The 16,278-nt window shown below is 34.3% G+C and overlaps 1 protein-coding gene across 3 annotated transcripts in view; it reads left to right on the forward strand.

The window, feature by feature from the left end:
* The window catches only part of LOC145660877 (glutamine--fructose-6-phosphate aminotransferase [isomerizing] 2-like), a 364,008-nt gene that overhangs the window by 140,383 nt on the left and 207,347 nt on the right, over positions 1 to 16,278 (forward strand). For all 3 annotated transcript variants that reach the window (XM_081726310.1, XM_081726317.1, XM_081726323.1), the window contains one exon: positions 14,282 to 14,405. In XM_081726310.1, coding sequence (XP_081582436.1) covers positions 14,282 to 14,405 — 124 coding nt within the window. The remainder of the gene's footprint in view (positions 1 to 14,281; positions 14,406 to 16,278) is intronic.

Below are 16,278 nucleotides of genomic sequence, written 5' to 3' on the forward strand. Positions count from 1 at the left end.
AATGTTAACATTATATCGCCTGTCATTTATGTTAACCCGCCCCGCTTCGCTGCGGTCACCCCGGAACGCAATAAACTTTGTTACTTAGATAATTTTTACTTTTTCGCTTTCAAATTGCAGTAAATGTTAACATTATAGCGCCTGTCATTTATGTTAACCCGCCGAGTCACACGGTCATGCGGGTTGCATATAAATACGTTTATTTTTACCTATGATGAACTAATAACAAAGGATTTGTACGTATGGACACCTGAATGGTCAATTATCTCAAGACACTGGTAATTGAAAATTAAAGTGATATGATAAAAACCATCTAGGGTCCAAATCCTAACAACCCCCCAAAAATGAAAGAAATTGGTTCAGCCGTATTAGCGTGATGAGCGGACAAAGGATTTTGTACGTTCTCTTTTATATATATAGATTGCTAGAAAATGATCGATATTAGATTCATAGTTTTCGGGGTCGCTTAGATAAATAGTGAGACTTTCAATTTCGCTTAACTCCGATTAAGCTCTCATTAGTAGGGATGGGCACGAACGACTTTTCTTTGAAACTCGACTCGACTCGAAACAGACATCTTTGAGGTCTACTCTTGGACTCGGCGCGAAAAATATCTTCCAACTCGACTCGGATTAGAGTCAAGTCGAACCAAAACGACCCAAATCCTGTGTGTAGTCCTACCTAGACAATACATAGACAATAATTATTCTATCATCAATTATACTACTGTTACTACAAATAATAATAATAATAATAATAATAATAATAATAATAATAATAATAATAATAATAATAATAACTATTATTATTATTATTATTATTATTATTATTATTATTATTATTATTATTATTATTATTATTATTATTATTATTATTATTATTATTATGACAACACCGTGTACAAACATGAACGATAGATGGTTAATAAAGGAATACTAAAAGCTAGTTGACTGCCGACGTCGGTAGTCATGAAGTCTACAAGGCAAGGACATCATTCATTACCCTAAGCTGTAAGCGTCGGTGGACTACAGATGGTCAACTATTAACCTCTCGCCAGAAATTGGTGGCCCCGCAGCGACGATCCGTGATGGCCCAAGTTCAATTTTGAAAACTTTACTACCAGCGGCAGAGACGCGATGAAACGCCAACGAACCACAAAAATTACTCTCCCAAAATATGTTAAAATGCCTGTATGTGTGATTTGTTTATATTTAGGTGAATCAAAAAAACACAAAACAAATACGCCGGGGTGGACGCGAACTATCAATATTACGATTACTAGGCACGTGTTCTTCTGACTTCCCCACGGAAACGATCATAAAAAGCTTGGTTGTTGAAGGATAAATCATTGACGTCTTAATTTATCCAATCAGACAAACCCCTATATCTCGAGTTCTAGGAGGTGATACCGTGAACCGTTTCAGATTTATTGCTTTCTGGTGGAGTACTATCCATGCGCAAAATTTGAGCATAATAGCCGACATGCATCTTCGGTGCCTCTTATCTTTAGTACAATTTTAACCAGAGATGGTGTGGGTCAATGAAAATTTGATCCACGACCCACCATGACCCACTATCACCCACCACCCAAATGACCCATTGGCCCACTCTGACCCATCAAACATCGTGATCCACTCTGACCCACCACCAACTATGAACCACTCTGAACCATTGCGACCAACTCCGACCCACCAAAACCCATCGACATCAACTCTGACCGATGACCCACGTCCTCCTCTCCATTGACTAAAGAGATTACACTTGTAATAAAACAAGACTGTGAAATTATCACTTATCGGAGTTTGAATTTCTACCGTCATTGGCTCAAGCACCTCTTTGTTACAATACTGGTGGGTCTGACCTTTACGATATATAATGGCAAAGTGTTTCTCATTTTCTGAATTAAAATGAATTTAAATTTATCATATGTAATTATTTCTTTGTTGCCTTACAGACACATTCAGTAGAAAATAGGGTGAAATTTAAAAGTTTCGAATCAAGGAAAAGTAGACCAACGTAAAAAAAAAAAAAAAAAAAAAAAAAAAAAATTGAAAATGCCCATGTAATTACGTTTAGAATACAAATTTTATGGCCATTTTCTCTAACTTTATGGCTTGATTGCCTTAAGCTCGGAACGCTCCATATATTAAACACCAGCTTCAGCAATTATAAATAGAAAGCAGTGGGTATAAAATTCAAAAAGAACTTTAGTTTGCATTACTCAATTTTTTTTCTCAACTAATATCAATCGTTTTCGATTATTTTTACCAATCAACCCACTATTAATTTCCACTATATAGAAAAGGCACCCCCCGTCCCCCCGCTCATAAAAGACAATTTTAAAAAATGCCAGGGCATATTCTCTTTATTTTTAATAAAGAGTTGTATGCTGAATTTCAGCTCTCAGTTGAACGGCTTGTGAGATACTAAATTTTTCGCAAAAATTCGGACTTCTACTCCCCCTAAGGATATGTATTATAATGAAAGTGACACGCGTATGATAACTTCCCAGTTGGGATTGGAGCCTGATTATATACCAAACGTCAATTCATTTGACTTTGCAATTTGACCGTGATGATTACGCAGACATAGTTACTTTCAATTTTTTATGATACATATCCTTATTTCATATGTTACAGATGATTCAAAAATATTTTTTCAAGCAGTTAGCTCCTCTAGAATCTCACAGGCTGCATCCCAAAATCCAACTCCTACTATCCTATGACAATCCAAAAGTGACTGAACTTTTTTTATTAGGAACAAATGACAAAAGAAAAATGGAGATCTTGAAAGTAAAATGTAGAAAAGCTCGGTGCCGCCAATAACTACATATTTCTCCGCCCCTTCATTCCGCACTTAAAAAATAAAACTTAATTCGAATATGGTTAATTACTGAATTTATTACAGTTAAATTCCACTCACTACATGCTATAGCTACAACTATGTAACAAAAAATAACAACTGTGAAACATGTTCTGAATTACTATTACATTTCTTACGCAATTATTAAACATATTAGAATAGTAAAAGAGGATTGTTCGTGAAATAGTATATTTGCCCATGATTTTTAACTTTTTCATACGGAAAAAATTAAAATATTATTCAAGTTTTAAAATTTGCACTCTGCAAATATGTTGCCCTCTAGGCAATGGGACTAATGTGGACTAATGGGAAATGCTACACTGTTAGCGGCGCTGAAAACTTACGATTCGATTCTAATATCGGTTGATTTCGATATCTTTATGTCGCTACGTAACCACCCTGGGTGCTAATGGGAGCTTAATTGGACTTGAATTGAAAGTAGAGCTATTCACCTAAGCGACCACGAAACTATGGATTCGATACTAATATCGACCCGTTTCTAGCATTTTTGATATGTATCCCGACAGTACTCTTTTTCCAGACTGTAAGAAATATAGTTAAAATTGCTCTAGATATATTAGAATTATGTTGAAACACACACATAAATCCACTTTTATATTCTGTATAAATAGAGAGTGAGCGAGCGAGCGAGCGAGAGAGGGCGACTCAAGGCATCACCACTTCCACATTGCAAAAGCATATATCAGGAATTGAATTGAAAATCTATGTAAAAACTTTCTGCTGTGGCATGCTTCATAAGCACAATTTCAGTCTGCTCACGTGACCATTGGGGTTCATGAATTTTTTTGCGAGCGTTCCGACTTTGGATTCTCTGTTTATACCCTCTGTTTATGCATCGAATAACTTTTCAAGAACATAAATGACATTCTGTATTATGAATGTTGAGAATTACTCTCTATATGACAAATAGCTGCAAATAAATACACTACATGATTTATTTATTGCTATTGAACGAGTTTCTTAACTTGTATTTACATCCTCATATATAATACCGACCTACTGTGAAAATTATCTCAGATGTTATATTTTAAACATAATAATTACTATGTTCTGCAATTATTATGTTATATATAAACAACTTATGTATTTTAATGTAATTATTTTATATAATTTTTCATGCATTGCGGAAAATGTAATTTTAAAAAAAGTATTGGCCCAGACGAGAATCGAACTCTCAACCATATGATTTGAAATCCGACAGCTTACCAATGAGCTAACACAAGGACTTCTAGAACTAAGCTTCTAGCAACGTATAACGGATCTCAAGATGATTATGACATTCATATCCATTACAAACGCAGTTTCTGTTCTACTTTGACTTTTATTTTAGTACTCAGGCGATAATTATGTTATATTTCTTAATTTTGAGCATTCTTTTACATATGGAAAGATTCTTTAACGTATTTAAATGTTCCATTACGTATAGAGAGCTAAATGACAAACAAGCATGTGCTCACATTAATAAAAACGTTTCGAAATATTGTATCATTTAGTATTTCAATCAATGTTGCTTTTTTAAACACTTGGCAACAAGTCTTATTATATTTAAAAGAAGAAAAACACATCTGCAAACTTTTTCCCTTTTGCAAAGGCTGGCTTGGAGGTTCGAACCTGGCTTACTTTTTCCCGAAGATACCCGAAGCTGGACTTTGAAAATTTTTGCCTCAAAACACCAATAAAGAATGCGCTCAACCTTTTTGAGACAAGGTGTACATACAGGGTGAGTCAAAATAAGTGTTACAAGCCAATATATCGCGAACTATACATCATATAAGAAAAATATTAAGAGACAATGTACAATACAGAGGGGCCTAAGAAATGAGTCAAACATTAGGTTTCCCCCGCCCCCCATTTTGGGGGAAGGGGGTGAACGTGAAATTTTGAAATTTCCTGTAGCAGATAAAATTTCCAGTACTTATAAATCGGAAACGGCTAAGTAAAAAAATATGAAACAAAAAATGAAAAAGGTAAACGCCATAGGCATCATGGAATGGTGTTGTCGTGGTGCCCCAGGCCCCCATCATGGGGCCCCGGGACCAATTTTAAAATTTCAAATCTGAATATAGGTCAAGTGATAACTTGTTTGATAGATTATGGAAAACCAAACAGCTTATTAAAAAAAATTATTTTGATTTCGGGCAAGCCTGTTTCAAAATGGCCGCCGGAAATGGTTCCACATTCAGATAGAAAGTGCAGTGTTCAAACTGAGTGTTACAAGCCAATATCCCGCGAATTATTGCATCAAATAAAAAGTGTTAAGAGTCAGTGTACAATACAAACAGGCCTAAAAATATGTCGAACACGAGGTTCCATCATCATACTGTAAGTGAATGACAAGTAAAATGTTCGGGGGCAAAATCGACCTATAAGGGTTAACGTAATAATAATAATAAGAAGAAGAAGAAGAAGGAGGAGGAGGAGGATACTACGAAAAATAATAATAAAACTAGTAATAATAATAATAATAATATGAATGAAAATAATAAGACAATGAATAATACTAATACGTATGCGCAAAGAGACGTCGTTTCTCAATCACTACAATCCTATGAGAAAGGGATAGGAAGGTACCTATTAGGCCCTACTTGTAGGCAACATCTCAACATGTGCCCAGTTAGAGTAAGGAAAGCCCGTCAACGTCATTGCCTGGGGAATGGAACCGATGGCCTTCGGAACATAGTACAACGATAACGTTGTATATTGCATTAACAATCTGTACCATCTTATAAAAAAAGGATCAAAGGCGAATTATTTGAGCCGCTTTTATACAAAGAAAAGAAAGTTGCAAAGAAATATCTTTAGATTATTTTTAATCGTCAACTATTAATGTAATCGCTATGGAAACGTAATAAATGTAAGTGTGCAGACATCTTGTTAAATATGTCAATGTGGAATATAAACGCTTCTCAAGATTAAGTATTAAAACCAATTTAAGAAAATTGTAACGTAGTTTAAGAATCGGGATACAATCTAGATACTACGTAGAAATAAATGTAGTAAAATTAGTGGTGTGTCAACTCCAGAAAATAGACATTTTAACGTATTATAAATTGGTGCCGGAAACCCGAAAATAGACATTAGAAACGTAGCAATAGCTAGTACTCTACCTCCTTAATAATGGCTGGTATACACAAGTGTCAATAGAGCCGATCACACAGGGGACGGGGAATGTGATTTTCATTGTTCTACTGAGAACATTTGACTGTACCTGTGTGTTGTTTGTTCATGCAGTGTGAATAGTATGGTATTATTTTTTTCTTGTTAAGTAGTAGTGTTCAACGTAAAATCATCATTGATGTTACATTGCCTAGATGTTAGTGAGAGTGTTAGTGACTTAAAGGGAAGTGGCAGTGTGGATATTGTAGGTAGGGGCTGTAGTTGTGTGTTGAACGGTTCAAAAGCGTAGAAAGAACGGGATATCAACTTTGGTGATAAGTTTTCCGTACAAGGAAACGAACACTATCGCATTAATATTATTAGTTTGGGTAGCGTTTGAATAGAGCAATGGCGGTGTTTGAGCATTGTGTAGATAATTTGCTGGTGTTGGGCGAATGTAGAAGAAATATCGTAACGCGGCACTAATGTATGCAATGCGCTATCCCCAACGCCAACAAACATCTCACATGGCATTTCTGCGATTGGAGAGACGTTTGCTGCAACATGGTAGTCTTGTCCGGGGACGAGGTAGGGGTCGTTACCGCTCTGCAACCAATGAAGAACGTGCAACAGGAATATTGGCAGCAGTGCATGTAGACCCACATGTTACCACGAGACACCTTGCTGAGGCCAGTGAAGTTAGCCAAAGATCTGTAGTGCGTATTTTGCACGAGTACAGGTTTCATCCGTATCATATCATCTTACATCAGGAAACTATCTGGCAATGATTTTCATGCCAGATTGCAATTTTGTCTATGGTTGGAAGGTATGGAAAACAGACAGCGCAACTTCATATCCACCATCTTGTTTAGCGATGAAGCTAGCTTCTTTCGAACGAGGTATCACTCGACCTATGTTCCCATTTGAAAATTTCACGTTCACCCCCCTCCCCCCAAAATTGGGGGCGGGGAAAACCTAATGTTTGACTCATTTCTTAGGCCCCTCTGTATTGTACATTGTCTCTTAATATTTTTCTTATATGATGTATAGTTCGCGGTATATTGGCTTGTAACACTTATTTATAAGTACTGGAAATTTTATCGGATACAGGACCATTTTTGGGGCCCATCTTGAAAACGGTGCCCCATATCAAAAATTGTTTCCTACAAAAATTGTTCAATTTTTCAAGCTCTTTCGAACGAGGTATCACTCGATCTATGTTCCCATTTGAAAATTTCACGTTCACCCCCTCCCCCCAAAATGGGGGGCGGGGGAAACCTAATGTTTGACTCATTTCTTAGGCCCCTCTGTATTGTACATTGTCTCTTAATATTTTTCTTATATGGTGTATAGTTCGCGAGATATTGCTTGTAACACTTATTTTGAATCACCCTGTATATGAGTACTACTTCCGATTAAATTGAATTATTGGCTGGAATGAGTTTTGATTGGACCATAAGACAGTATGTAGTAGATTAATTTTGGAAATATATCTGCAAATGGCAGGAGAAGCTTTTTTAGTATGTCTGTACCATGAGGACGTTCTTTCGTTTTACTCGAAAGTTACAAAAATGTGACATACTATTGCCTTCCCCCGAGCCGCTTATATAAAATCAAGTATTGCTATAAGTATTATTATTAGTATTTGTATCATTATTATTAATAATCTACATATTAGAGATTTTTAGATACTTGTAAGTGAAACTAGATCATCATCTGTTTGACTGAATTTGTCACAGTGACATGGCATACCCACACATACATAGATGCTTTTCCAGGAATTGCAGACCTAAATATTTGGTGACCTTTCAACCCTTCAATACTTTTTAGCCAACTCCTGAGAAAATAGTGTATTTTTCGCATGAATAGTTAAATATTTTAAGAAACAAAAGTGTGTGATTCTGACATCCGCAAAGAGATTAAGAAATGAGACGTTTCATAAACTATTTCAGCTGACATAGAAGTTTCTTTCAGCTTGATTACACAAAATAAAAGTTGTTCGCTATTTGTATCGTTATAAATGACCATTCGAAAGAATATACTAGAGGGGATAGGGATGATTTTTCCTCCAGAGGGAGATAATTTTTGTTAGGAAGGAAATCCGTAGAATCTTCCCGTTAATTCACATATTGCATTCAAGAAATTATCTTCTCAAATATAATTTTCAGTCTTCGGGAAATTCATTCCACCTTCAGGCTACAACTTGGAAATTAGCACCTCAGAAGGATTACCTCAGAATTTGAAACGTTTGCATGTTTTGATGAATGGTAACATTTACAGAACTACAAGGTATATTATATGCTACTTTAATTCATTATATTTACTTCCCAGAGATAAATGTTACAGAAGTACACACCAAACGAGTATATACATATTGCGATGTTGAACTTTCATCACAGATAGATTTTATCTTTTCTTGCAAACTTTATTGAATCATCCTACCTATAATCCAAGTTTTCGGAGAAAGTGTCTAGTGGTGGTTCTATTTTTTTCTTGATTGTATGTGCATGTTAACTTCCACAACTCCTGCATCACTTCCTGCTGCATTTACAGAAACTAACAAGAAGTGTACTCTTGCATTTACTGAAATGCTCTAATTTAATACTTGTAAACGTGATGTGGAATTTAATTTGAGACTAACAAGATGCCTGATCTTCTTTATACACCCATCTTTCTCTTATCTAAGGGACTAATATTATTTTCTTCTAACCATCTTTTCTTGTGTGAAATGATTAGCTTACCAACAGTCTCTGGCATTTGTATTCCCATCATTTAACACAACTATTATCGGAACAATAATTTAGTTCAAATTAACAAGTGTGGGAGATAGTTCTAATTTTTATAATCTGCTATCTTCTTCCAATGGTCCACTGGCGGAGAGTGAAAGCAGGAGGCCCGCTACACATTTCAATATTCGATCAATCTGTTATCTGATGAGTTCTGATTAGGATTGAAAAAGTGTAGTAGTGTTGACTTACCCTACATACCTTTATTACCGTATTTCGTAAATATATACAGTACATTCAATCATGCTTAGGTAAATAAGTAGCTGATTCCAAACGTCATTATAATGACTTGAACCGTTATTTTTTTTTTTTTTTTATTTTTTTTTTCTGGTTTGAAACACGGTAAAATGTTTACAGTGGTCTTTTACATGACAGTTTTTCGTTCAGGGTGATTGAGGATTGACGTGCTAAAGTTGATTCTCTGTGCTGATATTCGTAGTTATAAAAAGTAATTTAAAAAATCAACAGATTAAAATTAAAAATTAAATCTGTGGAAAAATAGTTGGTTAAATTAAAAATCAATGTTGGAGAAAAAGTAATGGTTAAAATTAAAGTTAACTTCAAAATTAATTGATTAAAATTAAAATTAAAAACGCCAGTTTCACAACTATGCAATACCAGTTGCCTTGAATTGTAAAAGTTGATGTAAAATTTAATGGATAAAGTGATGTACTTGGAAAATTATCAATTATTATGAAAAGTTACGGTTTTCAAACAAAATCGATAATTAATAAAAGTAATATTAGAATAGTATAAAGTTGCGAAGCAATTTTCGGCGTTGATGATAATCAACGAAATGGTGCAATGGTGAAAGTGGTAAGGAACGGGGAACACCATGAAGACCCACACACACGATGTTCGTTCACCACTCAGCTCACTTGGCGCGAGCTGGAATCGAACCATGGATCCTACACAGCAGAGAGAATCTCTTTGCCACTGAACCTCCGTGGTCCCTATATAAACAGATAGCGTTGTAGTGCATTAACATGAAATAGCATATGGAGAAGTAACGGGGCGAAGTGTGGTACAGACGACATAACTCCATGAACGCTTTTCCTTCCGTACATAGTCGTCTTGCCTTTATGTCTGTCCGGAATGGGGGAGGCGGACTTTTACTTATTTTATTTAACAGTGGTCCCTTTGATATAAAAGGGGTATGTATTATAATCTTCAATAATGATTTTTTCATTGTTCGTGAGTAAAGGTCTCTAAACGACCCTTATTATACGTTCAATGTCGCAATATCTTACATTAGATGATTACTATTAAAATAAAATAATAAAAAACGAAGAAATATATATAACTGATGTATATTTCTTTTAATTGTAGTTATCTAACGTCCATCATACACATATTTCATTAAAAAAACATGTTTGAAAAGCTCATATTTTAAGGTTACCTTTCTACGTGAAAACAAACATATTCGCCTTCAGCAGTAAGTAATGGTTTTGTCAGTAGTGTAAACCAGAAACTAATTCACCTTTTTCTTTCTTTTTTTCAGAAAAAATAGTTCGTAATGAAATATCCTGTAATAATATTCTTAAATGACTGAACAAGTAAAGTTCCCATTTCTATTTAATTTATCTAATCCTAAAGAGCAACTTTTAATTCAGTATTTAATTAGAATAGTGTGCTTATATATATAAAGTGCAGCAAAAATACTGAATTCATTATCATTGAATTATTGAATTTATTAAGACGGAATTTTCCTTTAAATTTGTATTAATAGTAGAAATTGGGGAATTTTTTGTAAATCTCTTAAGACAACAAAAAATATATGTGCGTGGGAAGATCGGAAAGTTCTAAAAATTGCTTAGAGAGAGTGTTGCAAACGCTGCAATAGGAATATGAGCATGAGCATTACAGTGACACATCTGTTCTGAACGTGCAAGGAAACGTACATTGCCATTCGTCTAATAGTCTGGTTTGCAAAGGCACGGAAAGGAGCAGAAATTCTAGTGACGTGAGAATATGGAACAAGGGAAGTTCTTATGGTCATAAAGATTTTGGTGCAGAAGAGACTAAATGTGACACCGTGGAATGGCTTGTTATTTAACACCATTAGCAAGTGGACGACGCTGTTCAAGTTTGGGTGGAGCAGTGTTGAAGACGACCCTACAGTGGACGTCCGCTAACCACCATCACACGAAAAACAAACATTAAAGTCGGTTATATGGTGCTGGCTGGCTAACGATGAAAAATGCGCTGTATAGCTTATCCAGCGGGCATCTCATGGGACCGGACACACACCCCATTCTTATTCAAGAATTGGACATAATGGGTGCCACGCCTACTCATACCAGAAAGTTCAGCATAGGTCACAGGCTGGAAACTGGACGAACTTCGCTTCCAAGTGGTACCCACTCGTATTTGCCTCATCGTGCCCCCATTGACTTCCTCCGTTCCCAAATCTTGAGAAAATTTTGATGGCAAAAAATTTCAGTCTAATGAACAAGTCATCCTCACACTGACAGGCTATTTGTAGTTCTGGATGAGCCGACAAATCCTGCTGGTGTCAAAGCTTAAGAAGGCCATTGTCAGAAGTGTAATAACCTTCGAGGAGATTGTTGAAAAATAAAACGTCGACTTTTCTGATATTGTGTTTTAATCTGTCTGATCCTTGGAACTTTCCAAACAATCTACGTACATGGAGAAGCAGAGAAACATTCTAGATACATTCTAGAAGTAGGTGAAAAGATAACGGAACATACTTCATTTGAGTTTAGTGTATCTTACTATACAGAAAATGTACCTATTTATAAGACTTGGTTTAATAGTTTTATGTATAATCTATAAGAATAGTGCAAAAAACTTGTGCTGAAACCCATGATAATATGAAAAGATTGTTCACTTACTGTTTTCAAGCTACAGTAGAGCTTTCGCCATGAGGAAATCAAGAAAACTATTTGATCTTAAATTCTAGTGTTATCATGGAACAGTCAGACAAATACACATACGAATGCCAATTTAATCAAATAGAAGAAATTCGCTATGCTCGAATTAGCGATTTAGCTACCAGTTTGTGTTTACTAATTTTGTTTCTTTAGGTCGCATTCTCAAAATCTCAGATAAATATACATTTTAAAGTCATATAAGGTATATTGCACTTCGAGTTTTCTATTTATCATTCTTGCAATTTGATAAGAAGAGTATCAGTTACTTGTTTTCGAGACATAGGCAGTATATATCAAAATGTTTCCTATATTAGATTACACTATATATAAATAAAACACGTCACTTTCCTTTGGTCTTGCAAATATCCTATTTCTATGTTATGCTGAAATTCTTGGACTTCTTTATTGCCTTTTTTATTTATATTGCTTCGTTAATAAACTAATAGTTCTTTTCAAGACTTTCCCAAGTATGAAAATGTAAATACCCAGCATTATGATGTAACAGCTTTCTAATATATTTGAAAACATTTTGAATGTACTATATTGTCTATTCTCTAGATTTCAAATATTCTTTATTACATGAGTATTTGATCCATGAAACATTTTCATCATCTACACTTTGAGAAGAGATCTGAATTTTGAAATTAAAATCCAACTACTTCTTTCTAAGTACTCTTCTTGCCAGGTATTCAACCTGTGTCTACCAAACAAAAAAAAAATCACACATCCCATCCGCCGGAGTGTTAATCAGTTTTATTTTTTTACTGTTCAGAGAAATAATTAGAAATATTTGTTTTCTCCTCAGGAATTGTCAACATAAGGAGAGCACATAATAATAATAATAATAATAATAATAATAATAATAATAATAATAATAATAATAATAATAATAATAATAATAAAAGCTTTTATTCTTTCTAACTGGCATTGCTTTCCTTTGTTTGATTACCTGATAAAGCAAGAGTACCGTAGTATGCTAATCATTAAAGTCCCAAAGGTCAAGATTGTATAGTGGAATATATATATTTCCTGTTCATTTTTGTGTTCTAGATTAGAAAGAGCAACAGCTCTCTCTCTCTCTCTCTCTCTCTCTTTCTGTATATATATATATATATATATATATATATATATATATATATATATATATATATATATATATATATATATATATATATAGATAGATAGATATAGATAGATAGATAGATATAGATAGATATTATATTGAGGACATAGACCCGCAAAATCATTAAGTTCGGAACGTTTTGTCCCTTTTAACAGATAACAGTAACATTTGTGTGCTACTTGTCCAAACCACAGCTCGCTAGACACACAGACAGTGGTCAAAGCATACTTTACATTACTGTCCGCTGTTCTATAGCTGCATCAATGAAATTGTAAACTACGAGCATTTAAAACTTACCACTGCACTGCAAAGATCCAAAAATTAGGGAGGGAGTAAATCTCAAACAACCCTGAGGTTAAACAGTATAAACCTTTGTTTTCCATGGCTCTTTGGCGCATCTAAAAATTATTTTTAAAAAACTTTTTTTTTCTTTTCTTTGAGAAAGGAAACTGACAGACTTCTGAGGCAACTTGTGGTCAATATATTCGCCTTGAAAGTTACTGTCATGGAATGCCCACGAAGTGTTTGAAAAGTAATTGTAGAATATACATTTCGCATGTTTTTGACAAGTAATAGTAATAACGATTATTGTTTAATCGTTTCGAACTCCTTTAACGATTATCAGTTAAAAATTTAACGCTTAATAAACTAATTGAGTAAATTAAAAATTAACAAAAAAAAAAAATTAATTAATTTATTTAATCATTAATTTTTTAACGGATTAATTACAAGCCTGCTGAATCTCAAATGCTATAAGAATAATTTGCAGGTTCTAATCTTTCTTGTTCTGCCTGTTCTCCGAATATATATCTGTAATGTATATATCTGTTGAGTAAGGTAATCTTTCCTGCAAATACATGAGTTATATGGATTCACGTGTAGTGGAAATGCATCGTAGAATGAGTTCCTACGGCATTAATCATCGACATTTTACATAAAGAATTGAGTGCACTTGTACCACAAAGTAAATAAATGAGTACTGAATATGAATAAGAAGTTAGTTGTATAAGTAAAAATTTCATTTAATATTATGTCACTTGTATGAAATTTTGTTCCCTATTTCCCAAATAGTGTCCAACTACTTTATAAAAAAGAAACTGATCTCATATTGTACTTTGATTTCTAATTTTTAACGTATTTGACAGATGAAATTTAGAAAAACAATGTACATTTTCATAAAAATAAAGAAAATTAAGCATTCTGAAAACTTACTTTATGATATAAGTATATTGAACGTCTTGAACTTCCTATGTTTCAAGTCATCTATTTCCAAAGTATTACTTCGACGTATACCTAAAAGTGACAAAATGTATCAAATGAATGAATAGTCATAAACAGTTGACGAGTATTAATGAACCACTGACCATGTTGTTCTTTCCCTATCGAAATCGTTGTTTGTCGTTATTCCAATTTTCTCAACCATCTTCAGTTCAGTAAGAAAATAAAATTAATATTTATGTTTGAAGTTGCTGTACTTAAAAAATTACTTTTCTTTTAAGGACGATGATGTTGCAGCTGTACAAAACGGTGCGTTAACTATTCACAGACTCAGACGTTCGCTTGATGATCCGAACGCACGGGAGATTACAACATTAAAAATGGAAATTCAACAGATCATGAAAGGTAACTATAGTATAATGTAAGGGTGTTGGTTAAATCTTCAATGGAGTTTGATGGGTAGAAAATCATCTAGTTTTATTATCGATATTAAGTATTGAACACAATAAACACTGTTTGCTTGAATAAGTGTTAACATCTGAGTTCAAGATCGGAAGTTAGATTTTTGGTCTTAAAGACATTGTGCTTGTTTGACATCACAAAAATGAGCACAATTAATGACAGTGTTTTGCATATTTGTTTTGTATTTTAATTTCTTGCTACAATTTGCACTTCTAATTTGTAATAAAATCAAAATTTTTTGAAGTGTTAGGTTAACCGCCAACGTGTTTTGCAGATGCATAAAAAGGAGGTTTCAGAGGAGGCATGGCTATATGGAAAGTCAGCACGGGAAATCCGGGTTCGATTTCCAGCAGGAGCTCATGTGGTTGGAATTCCGCATTAAGCTGTAGGTCCAACTTTTATACACAACCACTGCTGAAAGGGGTGCTAAACCCTAGTCTATTCATCCATCTATAAATTCCCATTGGATGGATTCAACTATAAAAGAGCTAATATTGTTACTGTGTACTGCGTCAAAAGGTTATTTATTTCCTAATACAGTGTGTCCGGATGAAATTCCAATAAGAAATTTGAGTAACTCGAGAACTAATGGTATATTTTCATCCAGACACACTATGTATGTATTTCTCAAACCCTTGACATTTTCCTTTGAATCCTTTTCCCACACAGGTGCGAACGGTCCCGGGCTCGATTCCTGATGAGGGCACTCGGTCGAAAAAAGTGTGAAACGCTTTTTCAGGCCAGCCACCGTGAATGAGGTTTTCCTCATTCACACTAGACAAATGTCGGGGCGGTACCTACTTATAGGTCCCAGGCCGCTTTCTTCCTTCCCTTTTCCCGGATAGTGTGCTCGCCAAGGGACGTCATCCCTCAAAACGTGACGGGCTAAATGGCCATAGATGCTGAAAACCCAGAAATCTAAAACCTAACCTAACCTAACCTTTTCCCACACAGGTAATAGTATTTACTATTTTATATAAATTAATGCTTTAATATGCATAAATTTATCGATTTAACTGTAATTTTTGATGAGAAAATGATTCATATGATTCACATGTTTTGACAGTTCATATTGTGCCGGTGCTGTGCCATCAGTTGTAGCTCAGAATAATCTCAAAAAATACTCATAGAATAAAGTAACTATTGGGGACGGAACTGATGCACAACACGGTACTTAATAACTAAATTATGATTAAATTTAAATAAAATTCAAATGTTTCTAATTCTGAAAAATGACTAGTGGGCCATTCCATCGTCACGGGCAGGACATTTACACTACAGTTTTGATGCTTTAAAGTTGTATATTTCTAAAAGTACAACATAAATTCTGCTAATTGTATGATATATGAGCAGTACAGACTTAGGAGTATATGTAGCTGATGCTTTCAATAGTTTTTTCTGCTTAGAGTAGAAAATATTAATTTCTAAATGTCTGTCACGGGTGGGGACAAAAAAGAGAAGTGACTTTCGACACACCAAGTGAATGTTACAAAACGGTGAATTCTTAGCTCAAAATGTTTTTATTTAAAGGGAAATGTATAAATGATGAATTTTTTTTAACAAATTTCACATAATAGAAATTTGCCAAATATTTATTTAATGAATAAACTAAACTTTACTGTGTCATGGGCAGGACACATGGTTGTCACGGGCAGGACACCGTGTGAATCAACACACATCATCTCAATAAGAATGATTTCAAAAATGAAATTTCTGCTGTTCTGTTATAGCATTTTACATAAATAATTATATGTACTTTACTTGAGGCTCGCTTTTACCACATAAATATAATAATATGCCGTACACTTATTTCTCA

Source organism: Thermobia domestica, chromosome 1, assembly GCF_964235325.1.
Source record: "Thermobia domestica chromosome 1, izTheDome1.hap1.1, whole genome shotgun sequence".
NCBI classification, from domain to species: Eukaryota; Metazoa; Arthropoda; class Insecta; order Zygentoma; family Lepismatidae; genus Thermobia; species Thermobia domestica.